The sequence below is a fragment of the Paroedura picta genome, chromosome 1 (genome assembly GCF_049243985.1).
Source record: "Paroedura picta isolate Pp20150507F chromosome 1, Ppicta_v3.0, whole genome shotgun sequence".
Classification (NCBI taxonomy): domain Eukaryota; kingdom Metazoa; phylum Chordata; class Lepidosauria; order Squamata; family Gekkonidae; genus Paroedura; species Paroedura picta.
In genome coordinates this window covers 52,195,186-52,218,757 of record NC_135369.1, presented here as the reverse complement: position 1 = coordinate 52,218,757, position 23,572 = coordinate 52,195,186, and the positions used below count along the sequence as shown (strand labels likewise).

At 40.6% G+C, this 23,572-nt stretch overlaps 1 protein-coding gene across 4 annotated transcripts in view; it reads left to right on the top strand.

Moving 5' to 3' along the window:
• The window catches only part of UBR2 (ubiquitin protein ligase E3 component n-recognin 2), a 70,421-nt gene extending 53,406 nt beyond the window's left edge, over positions 1-17,015 (top strand). For all 4 annotated transcript variants that reach the window (XM_077338005.1, XM_077338014.1, XM_077338034.1 and 1 more), the window contains exons 35-47: positions 1,489-1,637; positions 1,727-1,782; positions 2,114-2,210; positions 4,132-4,199; positions 5,052-5,187; positions 7,196-7,283; positions 8,720-8,850; positions 9,352-9,460; positions 10,244-10,300; positions 11,342-11,419; positions 12,880-13,050; positions 13,450-13,551; positions 14,753-17,015. In XM_077338005.1, the coding sequence (XP_077194120.1) occupies positions 1,489-1,637; positions 1,727-1,782; positions 2,114-2,210; positions 4,132-4,199; positions 5,052-5,187; positions 7,196-7,283; positions 8,720-8,850; positions 9,352-9,460; positions 10,244-10,300; positions 11,342-11,419; positions 12,880-13,050; positions 13,450-13,551; positions 14,753-14,894 (1,384 nt within the window). In that variant the 3' untranslated portion in view covers positions 14,895-17,015. The remainder of the gene's footprint in view (positions 1-1,488; positions 1,638-1,726; positions 1,783-2,113; positions 2,211-4,131; positions 4,200-5,051; positions 5,188-7,195; positions 7,284-8,719; positions 8,851-9,351; positions 9,461-10,243; positions 10,301-11,341; positions 11,420-12,879; positions 13,051-13,449; positions 13,552-14,752) is intronic.
• The last annotated feature ends 6,557 nt before the right edge of the window (positions 17,016-23,572 follow it).

Sequence of the window (23,572 nt, the reverse complement as noted above, 5' to 3'; positions counted from 1 at the left end):
CAAGGGTGTGTACTCTTATAATGGGGAGAAATGCATGCTCCTCTGAGATTTCCTTATGGTAATTCTATAACAACATAACTGACTTTTTTCATTTACTCAAACCCTTATTTACAAAAGTATTGCCATAAGATCAAGTGATGTTATAAAAAATCTTCATACATTTTGACAGCCACCAAATGAAGTCTCAGATAATTCTAAATCTTAAAAAACACATCAACCTTTAATTGCTTCAATTCCTAATAAGCAAAATCCACTTTTTAATACTTGGCTATTCTTAACATGTTCATCATAATATAAACCTGTGATTATATAAATTAATTTTTAAAATAAAAAGGATAAAAAAGAATGATATAAGCTCCTTTGGGTCCCCATTAGGAAGAAAGGCAGAATATAAATGCATTAAATAAACTCAGTAATGATGCTGGTTAATTTTTTAAACTTCACATTGCTTTTTCCTAATTAGTTGTATTTATCCTGCTTTTTTGTTTATTATATTTGTACCCCCTGAGAGATGTGAATAGGATTGTGCATCTGAAGGAAAATAGGTTTTAAAAAAGTCAGGGGAAAGGCATAAATATGACAAGACTTGAATCCAATAACACCTTTAAGACCAACAAAGATTTATTCCAGGTGTGAGCTTTTGAGTGCATGCATTCGAAAGTTCATGCCTTGCATAAATCTTTGTTAGTCTTAAAGGTGCTATTGGACTCAAATTTTGTTGTGCTACTTCAGACCAACATGACTACCCACTTGAATTGGCATAAATATAAGTATATGTTTCCCCTGGAAACAGTTCAAGTTAAGTTTTTCGTGATTCAGTTCTGTTATTCTCTTTTGGGGAGGGCTGAAATGGCTGTTTTTTTCAGCCAAATGACAGCAGAATTGCAGGGGATCTAGTGCTGACTGAAGACACCCCTTCCCCACCCACCCCCCACCCCGATTTCAAGCAAATTGGATTATGGTTCTATGACTCCCTGCCATCCTCATAGAGGTGTGGACAGGGAAGGAAAAGCAAACCTAGAAAAGAGCCCTGCTCTCACAAAAGAGGAAGCGAAAGAGGCAGCCAGCTCGAAGCTGCCTTCCCTGGACCAAGAAAAGTGATTCACTGATGGCTAGGAGTTGCCTTCCTACTGCCCACAAAACCTGTTTTTGTCTTTTTTAAGTCCTGAGATCCTTAAAGTGCTGTTGCTAAATATCTTCAGATATTTACAGAAATATGTAGGATCAGTTACAGGCATTCCCGAGAATCCCAAATACAATTTCAGATACTTGAATGCACCAATAAGATATTTTTCAGGTATATATTCAGAGGATATATCTAAGCATACATCCCGGGCTAAAGCTTCTGTCCTTTCTCATCTACTGTATGTAAAATCAAAATCTATCCCAGTACTTTACACAGAGAATCACACTCGAAATATTTTTGAAAGCTAATGTCAGCATTTTTATTTAAAAATTTGCAAATAATATGTTTGTCATTCGTCTAAGGAATCCGTATTCTGAAAGCATTAAAGAAATGCTGAAAACGTTTGGCACTGCAACATATAAAGTGGGGCTAAAAGTCCATCCCAACGAAGAAGATCCTCGTGTACCCATAATGTGCTGGTGCAGCTGTGCATATACAATACAAACAATGGGTAATTAATTTACTCTTTGTTAATGTGCTCAAAATGTCTCTACTGAACTCTTCTCAGTTTATAATCATAATTAATTTTGCCTTCCACAGAACGAATGCTAAGTGATGAAGATAAGCCATTATTTGGTCACTTACCTTGTCGACAGGTATGGTCTATAACTACCATTTTATATTTCGATGCTTTGAAGGGTAGGCACATTTAAAGAAGCAATAGCTAAATCTTTCTTTGAGCCTATCTGAGGCAATAATGAGCTATTGTAAAAAGAGAATTGCATGAAAAATTAGCAGTGAATAATATGGCCAATTCCTGTATCAAAGGCTAAAAGTGCTAATATTAATCCTGAAATTTCAGAATGGTAAAAAGTTCCCCACAGAATTTGGTTTTAATTAAACAGAAGAAAAGCACATATATATATTCATTTTTTCTTCCATTGGTCCTTTTTTTGTATGATGCAGTAATTGTGGTATTCTGTTTAGGATGACTGCCTTACTTCATTGACCAGATTTGCAGCAGCACACTGGACAGTTTCTTCACTTTCGGCAGTACAGGGTCACTTTTGTACGCTTTTCTCATGTAAGTTCAAACAATGGTAACACTTATCTATCACAGCATAAGGATGAAGACTAACCATGACAAATCTCCCAAGTCTTTGAATCTCCAAATTAGATGTGGAAACTTGGTGTGCAAGGGCCTTTCCTATCTGATTCTGCCAGCGTTACAAGATGGAAGTTCTGGATTTATTTCCAGGGTTTCTGCCTTGAAGCATGACTGTAGCATTTACCCCAAACAATGTTTCCAGATAGTCTGCATAAGGCTACCACTGTGCTTGTTCTGGTAAATTAAATCTAGAGACTTTCCTGCCCTTCATTAATGGTAGAGGCAATTTGGGCAGGTGGCTGCTAAGGAAAGAGAGAAATTATGGGAAACACTTCCATGAACTCTCTCTCTCGTTTGGATGAAGTGTTGGAACTGATTCACATTTGCCAAATTTCTAAATTTTCTGTAACAGCTTTTTTGGGATTGGCTGAACATCATTAATATGAGATGCAAAACAGGACATGGTGTGTTTTTTATTGTAGAATGCTATATGTTTTTAGGATAACAACAGGTGGTTCCGTAAAAGAAACTGGTGATCTCAAAATCTTAGTACTCTGTTTATTATGCTGCCATTACAGAAGCTGATTGTTGTATACTGTGCCAGATATTCTTTCTTTTTCGAGGATATTTAACAGCACAAAACCTTTAGGTGATCCTGAACACAGCACATTTCAACCAGCTGTTTTTAACTAGTTTCTGCTGAGGTGGCCTGAAAATGGTTCTTGCTAGGATCCCGCCAGAATTTCCAGTCTCTTGACAAATCTTTTCATCCCCAGGATACCTTGCAGAAAGCCATGAAGATCATACATATATGCCCTTAACGAGGGAGACGAATGTTTTCTTTAGCATCACTGTGAGATGGCTGAGCTGTACTGCCCAAGGTGCTAGGAACAGGGCCAGTTTAAGATACTTTATTTCCCCACTGTCTATCTCTCTGTCTCACATGCACACAATCCACACGGATTAGCTGAGCCCCAATAGTGCAGGTGTATCACCTCATTGTGCGGCTTCAAACAGCCACTCAGGTGCAGAACTGGCTCCAGCTAGGAAATAAGTCTCTTTTGGATGCAAAGTATACATTTGCTTTCTAAGCTGTGGTAACTTTTACACTTAAAAAATTAGGGCCCACATTTAATCTTCTTCAACCATAAAAAAGCAGCATTCTGACGTAATCTGTGCGAGGTGGCTTTTGAAAATTGTTCAGAAACTTCAGTTGGTCCAAAATGCATTTGCCAGAGGTTGGTTATAGGGACTGCGTTACCTGTGTGTTGAAAGATGAGCACTGGTTACTCATCTATTTCTAGGCACAACTCAAAAAGGATGGTTCTTACCTTTAAGCCTCTAAGTGACTTGGGACTAGGGTACCTGAAAAACTCCCATACTACCCAGCTTGTCAGTTAAGATCTGCCCCTCAAGCCCTGGCCTCTGCACCCTTGTCTTCAGAGGTGAAGTGACTAGCAGCTATAGATAGCATTTTTTTGTGGCGGTACCTCACCTTTGGAATGCCCTCTGCCTCAAGGTTCCCCTGGGGTTTAGTTTACTTTCTTTTAGGTGCCAGGCTAAAATATATCTTTTGACCCAGGGTTTTAAATAGGGGTTTTAGCTTACCAATTTTTAATGTCTGCCTCAGTTTTATAGATGGTTTTTATTTTAGACTGTCCAATAGCTTGTTTTAATAGCTTATGTTTAATATTGTGATTTTAATTGTAAGATGCCTCAAGCTAGACTATGAAGAGGCAGCATAGAAACAACCTAAATAACTACAAATGAATAATGCTCTTTTGAACTTTGGGTATCTTTTGGGCATAGAACTTACAACCTAATTAGTTGCTCACTACATTACTGGAGGATATACATGTTCTTTCATTAATACCTATTTTGTGTTTTTAATAACCAGCACTGGTGCCTAATGAAAAACGAAGAAATCTTCCATGCATTCTTGATATCGACATGTTTCAATTATTGGTAAGTTTCTCCTGAATTGTAACAGTGCTTTGGTGGTGTAACATCCTATGAGGAAAGTGTGAAGTGCTAGAAATATTTTCAGAAACTATTTAACTATAGCAAATCCCTCATCCAATCACCATACAAGCAGCCTTGCTGGTTAGTTATCAGTGAGGAAGCTGTGTGTGACATTTCCCCTTTTGTTTGATGAAATTACTTACCAGTTATAATATTATTAATTACATTTTATTTATTAATTACATGCTTATACCATCACACCCAGTGCAGGCTGCTCGTGGTGGTTTACAGTCAATAAAATAGCAAACATCCATAAAACATCATAAAATCATCATAAAACATACTATAAATCCAGAATTCCAAGATGATGATGAAAATTCAGCACTCCTCCCCAATGACTCAGTGTCCTGGCATCAACATATTATGCTGTCACTATCATGTGATATAACCCAGGGGAGTAGATTACCCAATAGTCCCGGCTCTGGTCTAACACCCAGTCCAGGAAAACCCAAAAGGGGGGGGGACCCGATCTTATAACCCTGGGCACTCTGTCCTTAACCAAATGCTTGGTGGAAGAACTTCCTGCAGAACCCAGAGAGCTCCATCAGGGTCTGCAGCTCTTCTGGGAGTTCATTCCACCAGGTAGGGAGCAGGACTTAAAAAGCCCTGGCCCTGGTTGAGGCCAGGTGTACCTCCCGGGGTCCTGGAAAGACCAGCAGATTCATTCAAAACTCCTTCCATTTATTCCTTCCTATAAGACTGAGGTGGAGAGTTGTTCACAGCATTTGGACATGCAGTACAAGTGCAGGTAATGAGAAAATGATGGATCCTTTTATGCATTTCCCCTATCTACAGGTATGTTTGGTGCTCTCCTTCCCTGTTGTACCCTGTCAGGACTTTTCTGGTGTCCGTCTTCGTACAGGAGATATTCATATCTTCCACCTTGTCACTATGGCACATATTGTACAAATCATACTTACTTCATCCACAGGTAATGTGTACTGTCAAACCAGGTTCTGGTTTGATTTAATTTGATCCAGGTGGGTAGACATTTGTCTGAAGCAGCAGAACAAAGCTTGGGTCCATTGGCACTTTAACACCTGTAACGTTTTATTCAAAAGATAAGCTTTTGTGTGCAAGCACAGCTCTTCAGATGCAGACTGTACCTGAAGAAATTTCCTTGTATCTGAAGAGCTGTGCTTGCACACATAGTTTATATCTTGAATAAAACTTGGTTGACTTTAAAGGTGCCACTGGGCTTAAACTTTGTTCTGATATTGATTTGTTAATGCTGGGGAACCCCAGGAAGGAGGAAAAATTGAGGGGTATGCTAAAAATAACCCTAATTTGAAATCTTATGATTTTATTACAAGAAAAAGAGCTTTCAACAAAAGTGATATCGGTTATAGCAGTCTAAATTACGTGCTACATAAATACTTAAATTCTGGGTCCTTGTCCTTTGGGCAGCTATAAAGGTAAAGGTATCCCCTGTGCAAGCACCGAGTCATGTCTGACCCTTGGGGTGACGCCCTCTAGCGTTTTCATGGCAGACTCAATACGGGGTGGTTTGCCAGTGCCTTCCCCAGTCATGACCGTTTACCCCCCAGCAAGCTGGGTACTCATTTTACCAACCTCGGAAGGATGGAAGGCTGAGTCAACCTTGAGCCGGCTGCTGGGATTGAACTCCCAGCCTCATGGGCAAAGCTTTCAGACAGCTGCCTTACCACTCTGTGCCACAAGAGGCTCTTCTTGGGCAGCTATATTAATGTTCAAAAAGCACACTATTATTGGATACTGAAATCATTTTGAGTTCATAATTTAAATGCTGCTAAATGTAACTGAACTGCCCTTGGCAAAATGCAGTAACTGGCTTATTGCCAGGGGCCAGAGAAAAGGCTTCTATCATGACCATTTTAAAAGATCAACAGTGGCTGTCCATTTATTCCTGGGCACAATTAAAAAGAATGGCTCATACCCTTAAGCCTTTAACAGCTTGGGGCTGTTCATTGTTCATAGTATATTGTTTTTAGCACACTGCTCTCTAATTTTATAGTCCTGTTTTACTGCATTGTTTGTATTATACTGTTTCTGCATTATTTAATTGCATAATCTTCCTTGGATCTCTGGGAAAAAAGCAGGCTATAAATTAAGTCCATACCATCCCACCTGCCATTAAATCCTCTTCTCGTGTCTTGCTGTTTTTGCTTCCACCTACAAAGTTCGTATGCTTTTTCTAAATAAGTGATGATTCTGTATGTATTCAGTGTCTACAACTGACATAGTTCAGACAAGGTAAAATTTGTTCAGAGTGAATATTCTTTGGAAAATGTATGGCTGAAGAGCCGCTACATGGGGAAAATAAAAAGCGTGCCTTATGTGCAAATCTCCATGCACAATAGGGGAGAATTTTTGATGTATATGAACATAACTTTTTTCTTAAACAAAATGGCGGGGGGGGGCTAAGTAAGTTTTTTTTAAAAGACTCAAAAAAATACAAGAGAAAATTTTAACTGGTGGCAAATCTACACATAACTGTCTAGAAATGATTTCCAAATATCTAAAAATCAGTCTCTACACAATTGCCGTCTATATGCCCTGTGTTGTAAGGTTCTCAATCCATTGTTGTTGATAGTTGTAAGGTTCTTAATCCATTGATTTACTGGAGGAAGGCTTCTGTCTTTTCAGTGTGGTGATATGAGTCCTTTAGCTGTAGTAAAGGCGTGGAGGGTCTATTTCCATTTACCTTCACTTAGCGTCCTTGAGACAGGCTGATAGCTAATACAAAATTGATATGAGCACTTGTGGGAAGTGAAGATTTTGATGGTATTAGTTTGGACTTGATTGTGTGTGTATAGTGGAGCTTGTGTTCTTTGTAAGAATACGAAATTCCTCCAGTAATACTGTTACCACCTGAAGCTGTGCAGCATTTACCAGTTTTATTGTCTACATTTAATTTAATGTTAGAAGTGTTATTTTGATGTTTGATTTTTTTTCTCCAGAAGAAAATGGCATGGACCAAGAAAACCCTTCTGGTGAAGAAGAGGCTGTGCTTGTTCTGTATAAATGTCTTGGCCAGTATGCTGGAAGGTAAAAGGCTAGATTCTGATATGACTTTTTCATCCTGTGATCCCTTTCACAAGCTTGTTCCATGAAGAAAATAAATAAATTGATTTCTTGAGCTCTGAAGTGGGGAGGCTCTCCTCTGACCATCTTGGAGCACAGGAACAGACTTATATGAACATGGTAGAGGTTTGGGGTATTCTGGTCCCAGACACAACAAAACCAAACATTTGAATTGTGTGTGAAAACAGGGGTAGTGTCTGTTGTCAGCTTCATTTAGTAATCTGGCTGCTATATTACTATGCACTATTCAATGTGGCCTTAACAGTGATCCAGTCTAGAAGGTACCAAGGCGTGTATATCAGTAGCCAAGTCCCCATCTCCTAATGGACAACTCAGTTAGGAAACTAGACATAATTGGTAAAAGGCAGTCTTGGCCACAAAGATCACCAGGGAATCATGCAGGAGAATCCTAGTCTCTAGTAGCCATCTGTGGTAATCCAGACTTTGAGTTGTACAAGGTGATACAATGCAAAACTAATTCACATTTTCCCATAGAGCTGCTTTTCTACTTTTCTTATCTTGGTGCTTGATTTTACAAAAAAAAAGGAGAGCCCAACACTGCAATTCAATTTTGTATTGCAATTACAAAAATAAAAAATTTTATAGAGCCAAAATTTCTTGTGGGGCCCACGTGGTGTAGTGGTTAAGAGCAGTGGCTTCTAATTTGGCAAGCCAGTTTGATTCCCTATTCCTCCACATGCAGCCAGCTGGGTGTCCTTGGGCTCGTCACAGCCCTGATAGTGCTGTTTTGACCAAGAAGTCCTGCCAGACCTCTCTCAGCCTCACTTACCTCACAGGCTGTCTGTTGGGGGGAGATGACAGGAAGGCAATTGTAAGCTGCTTTGAGACTGCTTTGGGTAGTGGAAGGCGGGATATAAAAACAACTTCTTTAAGTTGTTTTAAACAGAGGCTAGAAATTTTTAAACAGAGGCTAGATAGCCATCTGATGGAGAGGCTGATTCTGTGAAGGCAAAGGGGTGGCAGGTTACAGTAGATGAGCGATTGGGATGTGAGTGTCCTGCATAGTGCAGGAGATGGACTAGATGACCCATGAGGTCCCTTCCAACTCTATTATTCTATGATTCTGCTACTAAGAATATCCTTTCATCTTCATGAAATGTTGGTTCTTTTCATAGGGGAAGGAGATGATTGCTATATAACTTATCAGCATGTCTGTTATCAGCATGTCTATTCAGATTTTTAAAAGCAGTACATTTTGTTAAAGGGTAGATAAGGCAGAGGAGGAACTATTTGTGCTGTAAGAAATCCTTCAGAAAAGCGATTTTTAAAAGAGGAATTTTCGTATCTTGCTTGCGCACTTTCTTGATGAGTGATACCAAATAGAAGTGAAATGTTTTGGTGTTCTTGTAGAGTTTTGTATAATGGATGTGTATTTTTAGTGCCTTGAAAGAAATTTCCTCTGGATGGCATCTGTGGAGAAGTATAAAAGCTGGGATCCTGCCTTTCCTGAGGTGCTCTGCTATGTTCTTCCACTATTTAAATGGAGTTCCTGTGCCACCAGAATTACAAGGTATTATTAACTGAATCCACCACAAAGCAGTTACCACTTCTAATGTCACAGAGGAGAGTTAGTTACTATTAGGGTTGGGTGCTTCGGCCGCCGAAGCACCCAACCCTATTTGCTATAATGTGTATTAAAACTTCCTTATTTAGCAGAGAAATCAAAGTGGATGCAGTGTACTTTTACAGAAAATGTAATGGTTAGCACCAGTAATTCTGGAGTAATTTAAAATATTGTATTTGTAGATGTATAAACATTCATCAGTACTGGTCAAGAAGCTTGCTTATAGATAAATATAATACAAAACTTTTTTTCCCTTAGCTGTGTTTGACTGATTCTGCTAGCCTCTTATAGAATGTAGGCACATGTTTTAAAAAATTAATTTCCTATAATATCCTGTTTTATAGTCTAGGAGCTGTTGCTATCCACTTTATGAGATTGGAACATACTCTTTTTATATATTGTAATAGTGATAATAATAATCTCTTACGTGTTGACTTATTTTTGCAGTAAGTGGTGGAAGCCAGTTTGAGCACTTGTGTAGCTATCTCTCCTTGCCAAACAACCTCATTTGCCTTTTTCAAGAGAGCAGTAAAGCTACAAATACGTTAGTGGAAAGGTAGGAACCACAGTCATTATTCCAGTTTAAATATGCATGAACTAAATCAGTGTAAACATTGGATAGTGTGAGAATGGGAGAAATTCTAGCAATGCATGCCTGTGGTAGTAATGAGCCATTGTGCTAGAAGACCACTGGACATGTGTAGTGCAGTGTCCATACCTGTTTTATTGAGCAGGTTGACCCAGGGGTCATTGCCCCACAAACATGGGCTGCAGTATCTCACTACTGAGAGTCAACAAGTGTGGGAAATAATTGGATAAAGGAAGGGGTGGTGGCTCCTAGACGCAACATTCTGGAGTAATCTTGTTTACTGGAGAAATTGCCATATAGGGTTGGTGCTTCAGCGTCTGAAGCAGCCATTCATGCCCGAAGCAGCCAGCACCACAGCACGGGGGGAGGTGCTGGCACGCCAGCTGGCACACATACACAAGTGCAGAGCTCTGTGCCTGCGTGTGTACGCCAGTTGGCGCGCTGTCTTCAACATCTCTCATCCCCCCCTCCCACGGCGCGGCACTGGCTGCTTCGTGCGGGAACAGGTGCCTTGGACGTCGAAACACCCAATCTTATTGCCATATGCAGCTAAGTGTTCATTCAATAACTACTGCAAGCTTTTTATTATGGTGTTGTGATTCAATACATCATAGGCAGGTGGATTTTCCCCAAATGCCAGGTTGGAATGTTGGAGTAAGCCACACAGTGGGGGCAGTAACTGAACTATGATGAATCAAGTATTATTTGATTGGTTGCTGAAATCTCCCCTCCCTCCCTCTTCTATTGAAGCTGGTGTAATAATGATGAAGTTAAAAGATACTTGCAAGGTCAGAGACAAGCCATAAGGTAAGCGAGCATCTCTTAATTGACAATCTTTGCCTTCTGGAAAAGATTCACAGGACAACGCATTCAGAAGAAATTGTATTCTGATCCTGAACACATTTGTGCGGCAATACTATTATCTTTGTGGGGACTTTTTTCCAAGTGTGCATGCTAAAGATAAGCACTAGAGTTTAAACTGAGGATCTACTTTTTATTCGTCTGAAAGTCAGTTGTTTATTTTGCTCTACCTGTGGATTTTCAATAGGAAAAACTGCTGTCCCTGCAGTTTACTTCCTTGGTCATTCAAATGTTGTAGTATGCCTTTGTGGCTGTGAGCTGTTGGCCCTCATTCATAAGGGGCCATTACATTGTGGAGCTAGCTCACCTGCCCTCTCTTATCCCTGATGGTAGCTAATGAAGTCAGTTGGATGTTCCTTGTTAAACCCCTTAGGGGAATTTCAAAGGTTAGAATGAAGGGTCTGATACTGTATATACTGGCAAGGTGGGGATATGGTCAGAAAAGGTCATTGGCAAGTCAATCTTATCCCATGCTACAACTCAGCAACTTGAGGTACATAAAGACTGCTGACTAGAAACGCACTTCCTTGAAAATATGCAGTTATCATATATTATTTTATCATACATTGTTTTAACTACAGCAATTTTTTTAAAGCTATCACAAGGTTCATGGCCACATCGCTCCAATATTTTCAAGTGTCATTTCCCATCAAATATATACTCATTCCTTTTGTCACTCTCCCTGCAGTAGGCATTAAGGTTTTATTTTGAGGCTCAAAATTTCTTGCCAAAATGTAGAGTGTGCTATTCCACAGTCTGCAGGAATGCTGCAGTAATTTGGCCATCAAACATAGGAAACTTCTCAAGTATTGGGAAATTCCATCCCTACATAATCTTGTGTGTGCAGATAGATCCAGTAATGATGTTTGATTATGCTGTTTCGCCTGTTAATGATCTGTTCACCCAGAATATTACATTGTGATTTTTTCATACACACATGATGCCACTTTGGGATATTTTGTCAATCTACATTTTTTTCCATTTTAGTTACCCTCGAGAATCTAACAAATTAATAGATCTTCCTGATGACTACAGCTGCCTCATTAATCAAGCATCTAATTTTTCGTAAGTCTTGAGCATTCTGTTATGAAATTTCTGAAATAATTTTGAATCTAGGCTTTCACTTGGTTGAAGGTCATGTAGTTGTATAATAATAATAATTATTATTAGTATTAGTATTAGTATTAGTATTAGATTTATTCCCTGCCACTCCCTTGCGGCTCATGGCGGGTTACAGCATCCTAAAATCCCTGTTAAAACCCCATTAAAAGACAATAATAACATTACCAGGATTACCAGCATGGCAAGATCGGCACCTCAACTTCCCCCCTCCCACTACTGGCGGGTGGAGAGGAGGTCCTGATAATGTTTACTTTAGGTCCCAAATCCCAAATTATTAATATTAATAATAATAATTCAATTTAACTGCTGCTTCCAGGCTAGCCAGCTCACAGTGGTTTATAAACAATAAAAAACCCATAAAACACAATAAGATATATTAAGTACAGTAAAATACTTCACATCAAAATCACAAGATGTCATAGTCCCACTGTATACGGCACTAGTCAGACCACACCTGGAGTACTGTGTGCAGTTCTGGAGGCCTCACTTCAAGAAGGACGTAGATAAAATTGAAAGGGTACAGAGGAGAGCGACGAGGATGATCTGGGGCCAAGGGACCAAGCCCTATGAAGATAGGGAATGTTCAGCCTGGAGAAAAGGAGGTTGAGAGGGGACATGATAGCCCTCTTTAAGTATTTGAAAGGTTGTCACTTGGAGGAGGGCAGGATGTTGTTTCCGTTGGCTTCAGAGGAAAGGACGTGCAGTAATGGGTTTAAACTACAAGTACAATGATATAGGCTAGATATCAGGGAAAAAATTTTCACAGTCAGAGTGCTTCAGCAGTGGAATAGGCTGCCTAAGGAGGTGGTGAGCTCCCCCTCACTGGCAGTCTTCAAGCAAAGGTTGGATACACAGTTTTCTTGGATGCTTTAGGATGCTTTGGGCTGATCCTGCGTTGAGCAGGGGGTTGGACTAGATGGCCTGTATGGCCCCTTCCAACTCTATGATTCTGTGATTCTGTGAAAATAGATAAGTAAAAGGCTTGGTTCAGTCTCTGATGCCTCCAGTTAAGGACTTCAGTCCCTGGTTGAGACTTCGGAAATCTGCTGCTCCCTGGGCTTGCTGAACCCAGTGTTGTGAAACTCATATGTTTGACCAAAAGAAATTTCATATTGTGGGATCTAGACTAAATTTGCCACTAACAGGATGTAATCTCTACCAATTTGCTCTTCTTGATGCAGGCTCCCAGTTTGCCTTTCCTGGGAGCAGTCTTTTGGGGAGATCAATGGACTGCAGCAGGAGGGATGATAGAAAGGGGTGACTTTTGTATCTTGTATCAACAGAAAACAGTCTGGAATCCAACCCATAAATGTTTAGTGGTTTGATATTTTTATAAGATAATATATAGCATGTTAGTGAATATTTCAGTATCTTGACTAGATTTGTTTCTTTGGTTTCCACAGATGTCCAAAGTCAGGTGGCGATAAAAGCAGAGCACCAACATTGTGCCTTGTGTGTGGGACCATGCTGTGTTCTCAAAGTTACTGCTGTCAGACTGAGTTAGAAGGAGAAGATGTAGGCGCTTGTACTGCACATACATATACTTGTGGCTCTGGAGTGGGAATTTTTCTCAGGTAAGCCAGGCTGAATTTGGTGGTCACATTTTAGAAAGAGTGTAAATGCTACAGTTCTTTTAAAAGTTTTTTTTCCCACTAATCTTCTGCAGCCACCTGTGGATAAGGCGGCACAAAGATGACTTTGACTCTGTATGCTCTTTGGTGATGATTACAGCTCTCCAGAAATGGCTTGATTTAAAAGAATGTTTTAAACATTTTCCCATCCTTCTTCCGTGGTGCTCAGGATAGCTTCCGTGCCCTCCCGCCTTTTATTTCTCACAATAGCACTGTGTCGTAGGTTAAGTCAAGAGGTGGCAACAGTGCCAAAGCCACTCAGGGAATTTTCTATTTTGGCAGACATTTGAACGTGGGACTCCAGCACTCTTTGACCAGTGTCTTCTGTGTGTTTTTCTTCAGAGTACGGGAGTGTCAAGTGCTATTCCTAGCTGGAAAAACAAAGGGCTGCTTCTATGCTCCGCCTTATCTCGATGACTATGGAGAGACAGATCAGGGTCTCAGGTAGGTTTTCCAGTATTCTGTTTTAGCCCTATATGACTACGTGCAGAAAACAATTTTCTGAAGTAATTTTAGTAAATAGGCACTAAGGATGTTCAGAATTGCCATTTTTTTGCTAAGTATGTGTAGAAATGTATAGAAAGCTGGAACTAGTACTGATTGCTATGGCCAAGATTATGTGATGTGTCGTTCACTGTCAGGACAAAGCTTGATCCCGTTTCGGAATAGCTTTTTCGGCGAACCTTTTCTGTACTCAGCAGGTTGGATTTGCACTGTGACGTTTCAGAGGTGTTGCTCAGGGCACACATGGAAGTGATAACAATTAAATGGAAGGACCATGGGAGCTGCAGGTGCTTGCAGATTCCTTTTTATTTCACTACAGTGCCAGCTTCGTGGTATCTCTAACCTGGGCAGGTTTTGTTCCTCTTTTGTGACCCTGAAATATTATGTTAAGGGTAACAGCATCTGGGGAGGCTCATCCCTTACCTAAGCTGCAGAATGAGCTGCTGATGGGTAGTATATTTGAAGGGGAAAGGGAGCCAGCCCAGTTTGAGGACATAGCAACCTCTGCTGGCTCCATTTGGTGATGGTTCACATAGTAAGCATGTATAAGGATTTTTTTCCCCAGTTTCGGACTATTTCCCCCAAAATTTCAGATATCCTATTTGTTCGGGGGTTTTTTAGTCCAATAGAGGAAGTGGGAAATAGAGAAGAAACGAACAATTAAAGAAAAAGCCAGTCAGCCCTTGGCCTCTTCTGCAGAAGCTGTCCCCATGATCTGTGTGTGGCAGGGAGGTCTCTCCACACTGAATATGGACCTGGCTTGTTTAAGCTGAGCTGCAAAAGGAGCCAGCTCCAGCCTAGGTGGATGGTGCTTTTAGCTCTCACTGCCACAGCTGATTGGTATAGCTGAATATCCCTGAAGAAAAGTTGAATTTTTTTTTTTTGGGGGGGGGCTTTTATTTGGGTTCAGCTATACCAGGAGACAATCAGGAGCCTAATGCTGCCACTGAGCTCATGGAAGAGTTTGAACTGAAGACTACCTGATTCATTGTATGCATTGCTGGCCTCTGTGCTCTCAGCATAAGTGCTAGTGTTTGTGACCCAGTTAGCTCAACTACTTCTGTTTGCATGTATGGCAACAAACTTCTGGAATGCTGATAGTCTTCACTGCTAATATTTTGACATTTCCCGTTTCTTTCAGACGGGGGAATCCTTTGCATCTGTGCAGAGAACGATTTAAAAAGATCCAAAAACTCTGGCAGCAGCACAGTATTACAGAGGAAATAGGACACGCACAAGAAGCAAACCAAACTTTAGTAGGCATCGACTGGCAGCATTTATAACTAGTTGTTTTTTGAAGACTGGAACTTCATGATTATTCTTTCATATTCCAGCAAAATTTATCAAGAAGGAGGAGGAATGAGGGAGGACTAAAATAAAGAGAAGATTCTAGTTCTTTTATTAACTTTTCCACGTTTATTTTGTAAATTTCCTGGTTACCATAACCATCTAAACCTCTTTCTGTGTAGCAGATTTGAATTTGATCAATAGTATTATTTGCCCTGTGCTTCCTTCATACAATAATTATTGATTTCAATAACTTGGGCTGGTGAATTTACATTTCTGGTACAAAAGGGGCTGCCATCTTGGATCTGGTTCAATTTTTGTCTTGTAGCTAAGAGGAGAGGAGGTAAAACTGCTAAAATGGCATCTGGACTGAGCACAATGCTGAAGTGATGTGTTTGCCCTTTTGTAGTAATCTGAGCCATTTTGCATTTTAGCTGTTCTATACTTGTAATGAAATGAAATAAAGGTGCAAAAATGTAGCAATGGATTACCTATGAGTGGATATGAACACTCATTGAATCTAAAATTACTTTGGAATCTGCAATGGTGCAAAACTCTCTTTTGCCTTTGTATTTCTTCTTACTTGAAGAGCAAATACTAACAATAAGGAGGATTAATTTAAAGATCTTTTCAAAGTCTTGTGCTCTTAGAAATAGTGTGTGGATTGTGATATTGAAATAGTGGGCAAACCCCTCTTGTTTTCTATGCTGTGATTGGTAGTCTGATGTTTAAAAGGCTGACATTTTGCTTAGATGATGATGATATCACCCATTAGAAGAACTTGATCTGATGTCAAATTGAAGAGGCAGAGAATGAGAGACTTTTGTTGACTTCCAGTTTTTAAGGTTCAGAATCTGTGTTGCTTTTTTTTAGTTCTCAAGGTAAAAACGCAGGATGCAAAGTGAAAGCCATGGATCCTCCTTTTTTGTATTTGCAATGTTCCAGTGGTACAATTTTTCACCTATAAGTTTTCTTCAGTTGCGTCATCAACTATATAAAGTTGCACTTGACTGACATTCTGTAAAGAGGTTTGTCTATAGTATATTTTTAAGTATGTTGAAAATAACTACATGGATTTTGCACTTGCCATGTGGGTGCCTGAAGACAGTGAATTTTCTAGGAATACACGGGGCATCCAAGAAAACTATATAAAAAAAGGCATATTGTAGTTTTTGGAGAACTTTCATATCCTCCATCCTTCTAAATATTTTTTTTAATACGCCCAGCAAATTACTACTGCGTCTATTTTGCATAATTATAACCTTCGTTAATTCTAACCTATATTTCTTCTTGGATTTCATCTTTAATATCAAGAAGCCATGCCTTGAACAAACATACTTGCAGTTGTAAATCTGGATTAATACAAATGTAGCACATCCAGTAGAGTTCACAGTTTTATACTGGTTCAATACATCAGACACAAATATAAAGCTAGACCTGTTTGGCTTCCTTGTCTTAGGGCAGGTTTTGGTAAGACTTATTTGTCTTCCTTAGATGTATTAGTAATGCTTGAGCCTCACTCTCTCTTCCCCCCCCCCTCTTTTTTGCTCTTGATGTTGTGTAATTGGCAGGAAAAACAATCAGTTTTCATTTTTCTTTGTTTGACTAAGTTGTAGATAAGACTATTTGCTGTGCATGTTATACTTAATACACTAGTTCTGCTCCAACATGAGTTCTTTTTGGAATTTTGAGGCAATGCATTACATTTTTCTCTTGGGGTGTATAGATATTTCAAACATAGCAAAATAGGATCTGCTGCCATTGCACTGAGTTTCTCTGTAAATTAAAATCTACGGAGAGAAATAAGGCATCCCCCAGTACTATAGTCTAAGATGGACGTCAGATGGGTTGATAGAACTATAATTATGACATAGGAAAATACATAATTTATCCTGGTTTTCTGTGAGGTTGCTCATTCTTCAACAACTCATTTTCTTCTGACTTTTTTTTAGCATGTATTTATGTTCATTGTAGAAATGTTTATATAACAAGCTTTCAGTATCAGGAAATTTACCTGCATTGGCTATAAGTTTCATATATGTGGACAACTTGTAAAAATTGAGATGTATCATATGTATAAAAATATAAAAATAAATGCTTTAGGTGTTGACATTCAATTAACAGCTAAATCTTGCTCACTTTTAAGGAAAAGTTTGTGAATAATTTTCAGTTGCTAGTTAATTCTTGAGAGATAGCCTGAATTTTGCAACCTTTGCAGTTCTACTATAAAAATGTAAATTTCTAGTTAACACTGTCCATCTTTTGTCCACTAACTCTACCTGGACTTGGAGCTCAAAAATCAGGATTTTAACAAAACTACACTGTACATTCAATTTTTGCAGAAACAAAGGTAAAAAAAACATGCTATTCTGTGAATATGAGTTGATAACTTCATACAATGAGGTAAAGGTAAAGATATCCCCTGTGCAAGCACCGGGTCATCTCTGACCTTTGGGGTGACACCCTGTAGCGTGTTCATGGCAGACTCAATGCGGAGTGGTTTGCCAGTGCCTTCCCCAGTCATTACCATTTACCCCCCAGCAAGCTGGGTACTCATTTTACCGACCTCGGAAGGATGGAAGGCTGAGTCAACCTTGAGCCGGCTGCTGGGATCGAACTCCCAGCATCATGGGCAGAGCTTTCAGACTGCATGTCCACTGCCTTACCACTTCGCGCCACAAGAGGCTCTTCATACAATGAACTACCACTTAAATATATATTCTAGTCTTGGTAGCTGCAGAGAAAATCTTGAAGTTGTAAACTGTTCTTATAGCTCTGAAGGGCACGCATATGACAATGGGCTGATATCAGCGAAAAGTTAGCAAAAATGCTGATGGGTGCTGTCATTTTCCTCTCAGTAGTTTTTTCCAACCCCTAGGGCTGCAGGACATTCATAGACTCATAGGTATGTGACTCGAGAGATTGAAGTGGAGAGGGTGAAGGGAGGGGGAAATAGTTCTTTCTGACTTTTCCATCAGCACAACTCTGCTGACAGAAAATAGAGTGCTTTCATCAATTTGCTTTCTACACTGCAGTTTTCCAGTCTGTGTGGCTGTTAATCTCTGTGGGCCCTGTGTTTTGGGCTGCCAGTGGTGAGGGGGGACAAAATTGGGGTCAGCTGGAGAGTCCGAGTCAGTGTCATGCAGTATTCAGGGAATACGTTTTTTAAAAATCGAATGCAGTTCTGGTTGCAGCCACTAGGAGCACAAGGAAGGCAGACACCCGCAAAGAGTTCAGCCTTTATGTGAAGTTTACCATGAGGTGAGGGAAACCATTTGCTGATCAGATCCTGCTAAATCCACCAGCCAAACCTACATTGGAGCAAGAGAAGACCAGCCAGGATGCAGCATCCTAAAAGGTCTATTGTTTCTTTTTTCTTCTGTTTCACCCAGCTCCTGCACAGCCAGATCTTGCCAAGGGAGGCAACCTTATCAGTGTAGCAAAAAACAACAAAACTCTTTAACCCTTTTCTGAGATTTCTAAAACTTTTTTTCACCTCTTTTCCTTTTATGATCTGCCATTCGTCTATCTCTGCTTCTAATTTTTGTCTCCCCCCCCCCCTTTTTTCCTTTTTCAGTTTCAGAGCCTCCTGGTTGACAGAATGTAATAAAGTGAAAGAGCAAACATATGAAGAAAGGGGGGGGGGGGTTTAATATTTCCCCATAACCTATTAAAGCAGTAAATGAATGCTCCCCTTCTACCCATGCTTGATAATAAATTTAATTTGCTTCAATGGTAACAAATGAAGGAGTTAGAATTAATTTACTTTTTATACCACCTTTATCCCCAAGGGGGATCCAAAGCAGCTTGAATTGTTCTCTACTGTTTTATCCTCACAACAACCCTGCCAAGTAGGGTATGGTATGACAGGCCAAAGATCACCCAGCAAGCTTCCATAGCAAAGTGGGGATTCAAAACCAGGTTTACCAGATCCTAGTGTGGCTTCCACTGTAAATAGCCTAAGTGTCTATAGATAACCTGGGCCAAGATATTCCAGTTTCTTTCATTTGGGGCCATGAAATTCCCATAATCATTCTGAAGCCTGGTGGCCAATCTTGAGAATCCTGGTTTTATTTTCTGACTAGTAATAAGGCCTCTTGTAACATCAGGCTCTAGAAAACTGGGGCAATGTCCCTCTTTGGGAGGCTGGTGGGTGAAAGGGAAGGCAGTTGATAGACATGCTGAGGCAGCAGCCCATAGGGCTGCTCCTAGGGCTGCCCCAGTGCTGGCTGAGGTTTGGCCAGAGGGGAGGGAATTCGCACATCTGGGGCTCTGGCTCAGCTCCATGACATGGATGTACTGCCCGAGTACAAAAATCAGTTCCCCTGGAGAAAATGGCTGCTCGGGAGGGGGGACTCTTGAGCATTGCTCCCTTTTGAGGATCCATTCCCAGATGATCCATTTTGAGGATCCCCCTTTTCTGAATTACCTCTGTATTCTTCCTTGGGAGGAGGGGAGAGGAATACAGGAAGCTTACAATGGGAGGGGGAAGGCAAAACCCCTTTCTAAGCGCCTTACCATGCCATCAGGGTGTGGAGCAGAGGGGGGAGACTCACTTGCCCTTGCATACACACATACACTGGCCAACAGACAGCAAAGCAAAATGTGGAGGTATTCTGCATGGAGCCAAATAAAACAGTTTAAAAAACAACCAGTTTAGACTGCTTTATTATATTACAATCGTTCTGCATTTAATATAGTGTGTTGAAAAACTACGTTGTAATGCTCTCTGCATGAAACAATTCGTATCCCTGCCCCCTGTAGTTTTGCCAACTCCGCTTTGTTCTCTAATGCAGTCACTAATCTGCATAACTAAAGAACTTCTCTGCATGGCTAATTGGTTCGTTGCAGGCAGGAGAGAAATGAATCCGTGAAAAGCATCTTTCAGAAACAGCGCTTAAAGCACCTAAGAGGCAGTTCACCATGCAGAGCAAAATCAGTTTTGTGGAGTAAATTAACTCTTCTGTGCAGAGATCAGAAAAACAACGATGTATTTTGTGAGTTTTCATCAGCTTATCCATCATGCAGAAGAGGCCCAGGAATCCTGAAAGTGGCCTGTTTGAGAGTGGTGGAGACCAGGTGCTGTTTTTACTACTGCAGAAGGTGTGGCCATGGCATGGTAGGAGTTCTGCTGAGGGGCTTGGCTGCCCGTGGCCTGCCTCTAGAGCAGCTGCCTGTGGCCCAGCTGGGACATCACTACTGTGGCTGGCCTCCCCAGTGAAGGGGCTACCTGCAACATTGACCTCAGGGACTAGGATACAGTCTCACACAGGTAGCCCTGCAAAGGTTGGAGGGAGAGCAGCACAGTCACATAGCCCTCTTTTTGTATGGGTTGGGGTATTTTTACCAACAGGAAAAAGACAGTCTGGGTTGGTAAGGGGTTGCCAGACAGATCCCTTGGACTGCCTTTTTCTTATTGGTAGAACACCCCTCATGGCCAATCACCTCTGGCTTTAAGGAGTGTATCATTGGGCCCACAAACCAGATTTTATTAAGTGGAAGATGAGTTATGTCTGATGCATATAGAGAAATGGACATATGGATCCTTTTATTATTATAGATATGTGCTAAAGCCAGCCAAGTAATTTTTTTCTTATGGTACTTGGTTTGGATGAAGGTCATGTGAGTGAAGGCCCATGATGGCTCTCAAAAGCCCTATCTGTAGTTCTGGGAATAAACTTTTCCAGGGTCAGGTCTGCTGGTGAGAAAAAGGGAAAGATTCACAACACTTGTGCCTACGAATCACTGAATCCAACCACATAGACACTGCCTTCAATATGCATATTTTCTACACTTTGTAAAATTATCCCTGACAATTTGCCATTTATTTTCACTGTGTCAGTGTGAGCTGAGGGAAGAGTGGGTGGGTGGGTGGGTGGGTGGGTGGGAGAGATTCCCATTCAAAATGAAAAGCAGTGAGGGTGGCCCACCAACATCAGCAGAGAAACAGATGTAGAAGTTAGCCAGTGAGGGAAACCTAGAAAGAAGGTGAAAAATTACAAGCAAAGGGGTCCAATTCATAGTCATAATTTGAAAACTGGAGCAAACAAAAACAAAAAGAATGTTATTAATGAGCTAACGAAGCAAACACATTTCAGCCATTTCTGCCTACCACCTGTCCCCCTTGATCTTACAACCTCTGATGCTGTTATAGTGGATATTTTGGATTCAGATCTGGCATTCCATATGCACACCAGAGATTTCTGGGTACTCCTTTCTACTGCAGCCCCATGAGCGTCTTCAAAAATTGCTGCACATGGTCAAGGGATTCCATGGAGCAGTACTGAATTCAAGGGGCTATGGATAGAAGGAAGGGAGAAAGTAATTTTACTCTCAAGTATCAGATGTAGGAGCTTTTCACAAGCTTGACCCAACATGCGATGCATTGACTCAGTCTAGGAAGCCAAGGCCCTCAGTTGGTAAGATGCAAGCAAGGTTGTTAATGATAAGATATTTTGAGGTAATTAATTCATAGGGTTGCTGTAAATTCAGAGTGATTTGACAGCCCTTCTGTGGAGCTTTTTTGGCCATCATCGCAGCCACCTTATGGATACTCCTATATGGTTTTGAAGGCAAGAGAAGTTCAGAGGTAGCTCACCATTGCAAGCCTTTGAGTCACCACCCTGACCAGGGCTGACCCTGCTTAGCTTCCATGATCTGATAAGATTAGCCTAACCTGGCTATCCAGGTCAGGGCTAACCACTTAGTACACCGTAATGAAACACAGTTTGTCAAATGTCTTCTCAAAATGCTGACAATCCTGTATGTGCTTTTCAAATGACTTTCTTACTTCCACGATTTGCAGAAACCCAATGCAAGCTGAATGTATAGTAGAAGGGGCTGGAAGTATTGAAATAGTGCATCTTAGAATGATATAGGCATGCCCTGAGGTTTCCTTGAGCTGGTTCATAATGCATGTTGATTTCATGAAATGTGGGCTTGTGTACATAACTAATCAGACTAATGCCACAGATCAAATGTATTATCTTATGACATTTCAAACAAATGCTTTTCAGTGCAGCTGATTTTACACAATGGGAGATAACCTTGTTCTTGAGCTTGAAACTAGAGCTCTGCATTTCCCGACACGTTCTGTGATGGAAAGTTGGCTGGGAATTAGCCTTAACAAAGATGTGTTAGCTTGTGACATTCTATTTTCTCTGGTCTTATCTCTTAATGAATTAACCTCTAAAGCTCTTTACAAATCAGGATTGCAAATCATGTTCTCTTTTTAAAATGTCATTAAATTCAACATTAGAGTTAATATGAAATAGTCTGTAATAAAGTTTATTAGTTCTGAGTTTTGCTGAAATACTTTAAAAATGTTTATTTGCAAACTAGTTTAATGAAGGTTACCCTTACCTTGAGGAGCTTGATATAGCTGTATTCAGCTAGCTCCAACTAAACAGGACATGCACCAGGAAGCAACCATTGTCCGGTATTAAGATATTCAGGGCAGAGGAATACGTGAAGGTTAATCTTATAGATTGTATTAAGGCCACTTAAGAATAATTAGCTCTGCAAGAACTGTTCATACTTTCTGCCCCTGTTAATATGTTTGATATTTTCTGTGTCTTGGAGAAGAATGGAGTGAACTTCCAATCTTGTTTATATTCTAAAAATATTTACACCTAAATAGAAATTATTTATTGCTCCATGTAAACCTAGTAGTGTATATTTGGCCCTTTTCAGATATAAAGCAGGCAAAGATTATAGACTCATGGAGTTCGAAGGAACCTCCAGGGTCACCTAGTCCACCCCCCCCCCCCGGATAATACCGGAACCTCACAACTATCTGCCCACCTACTGGCATGGTGGAAATTTGCCACCTAGCCCCAAAGTGACCATCAGCATTTCCCTGAACATGCAAGAAAGGGCCACAAAAGTCAAGCACTGACACAACCCTTCCTGCCTAACAACTTACAATCTGCCTAAGTTTACAGAATCAACATTTCTTTCAGTTTGCTATCTAGCCTCTGGTTCTAAGTCTTAACCTTCAACAACAGGGAGAAGAAGTTTGTTCTTATATGCCACTTTTCTCTACCCGAAGGAGTCTCAAAGCAACATACAATCGCCTTCCCTCTCCTCTCCCCACAACAGACACCCTGTGAGGTGGGTGAGGCTGAGAGAGCCCTGATATCACTGCTCTGTCAGAGCATGGTCACCCAGCTGGTTACATGTGGGAGAGCGCAGATTCAAACCCGGCTCGCCAGATGAGAAGTCCGCACCACTACACCAAGCTGGCTCTCAAAAAGAGATATTTGTACACGTTAACCCTCCAATTAAGTTTGTAATTAGATTTGTAAGGTGTGAAAGGGTTACGCAGGTATGGAGAAGTGGCTCAGGCAACTCAGAAATAAGTCCCAGTGTTGTGTTGTACAATTGCTTTGGCTTGTTGGTAGGCAATAATTTTACACAAAAGAAAACTTGACCATGTTAGACTGTGATACTAGGCCATTCCGCACAACGACCAATGTTGCTAAATGTTTGCAGTATGCAGAAACCCTATATTTATAGTGGAATTTTGTCGTTCCGCATACCTTCAATTCTAGTGGAATATTGAAGTCCAAGTAGCGGTCTATTCATTCCCCACAGGTTTCCGGTCTCGCCGGAATCGCAACAAAGGACGCAATATTTTTCCGCACTTCTTCCCGCCCCTGGCCGTCAATCAAAC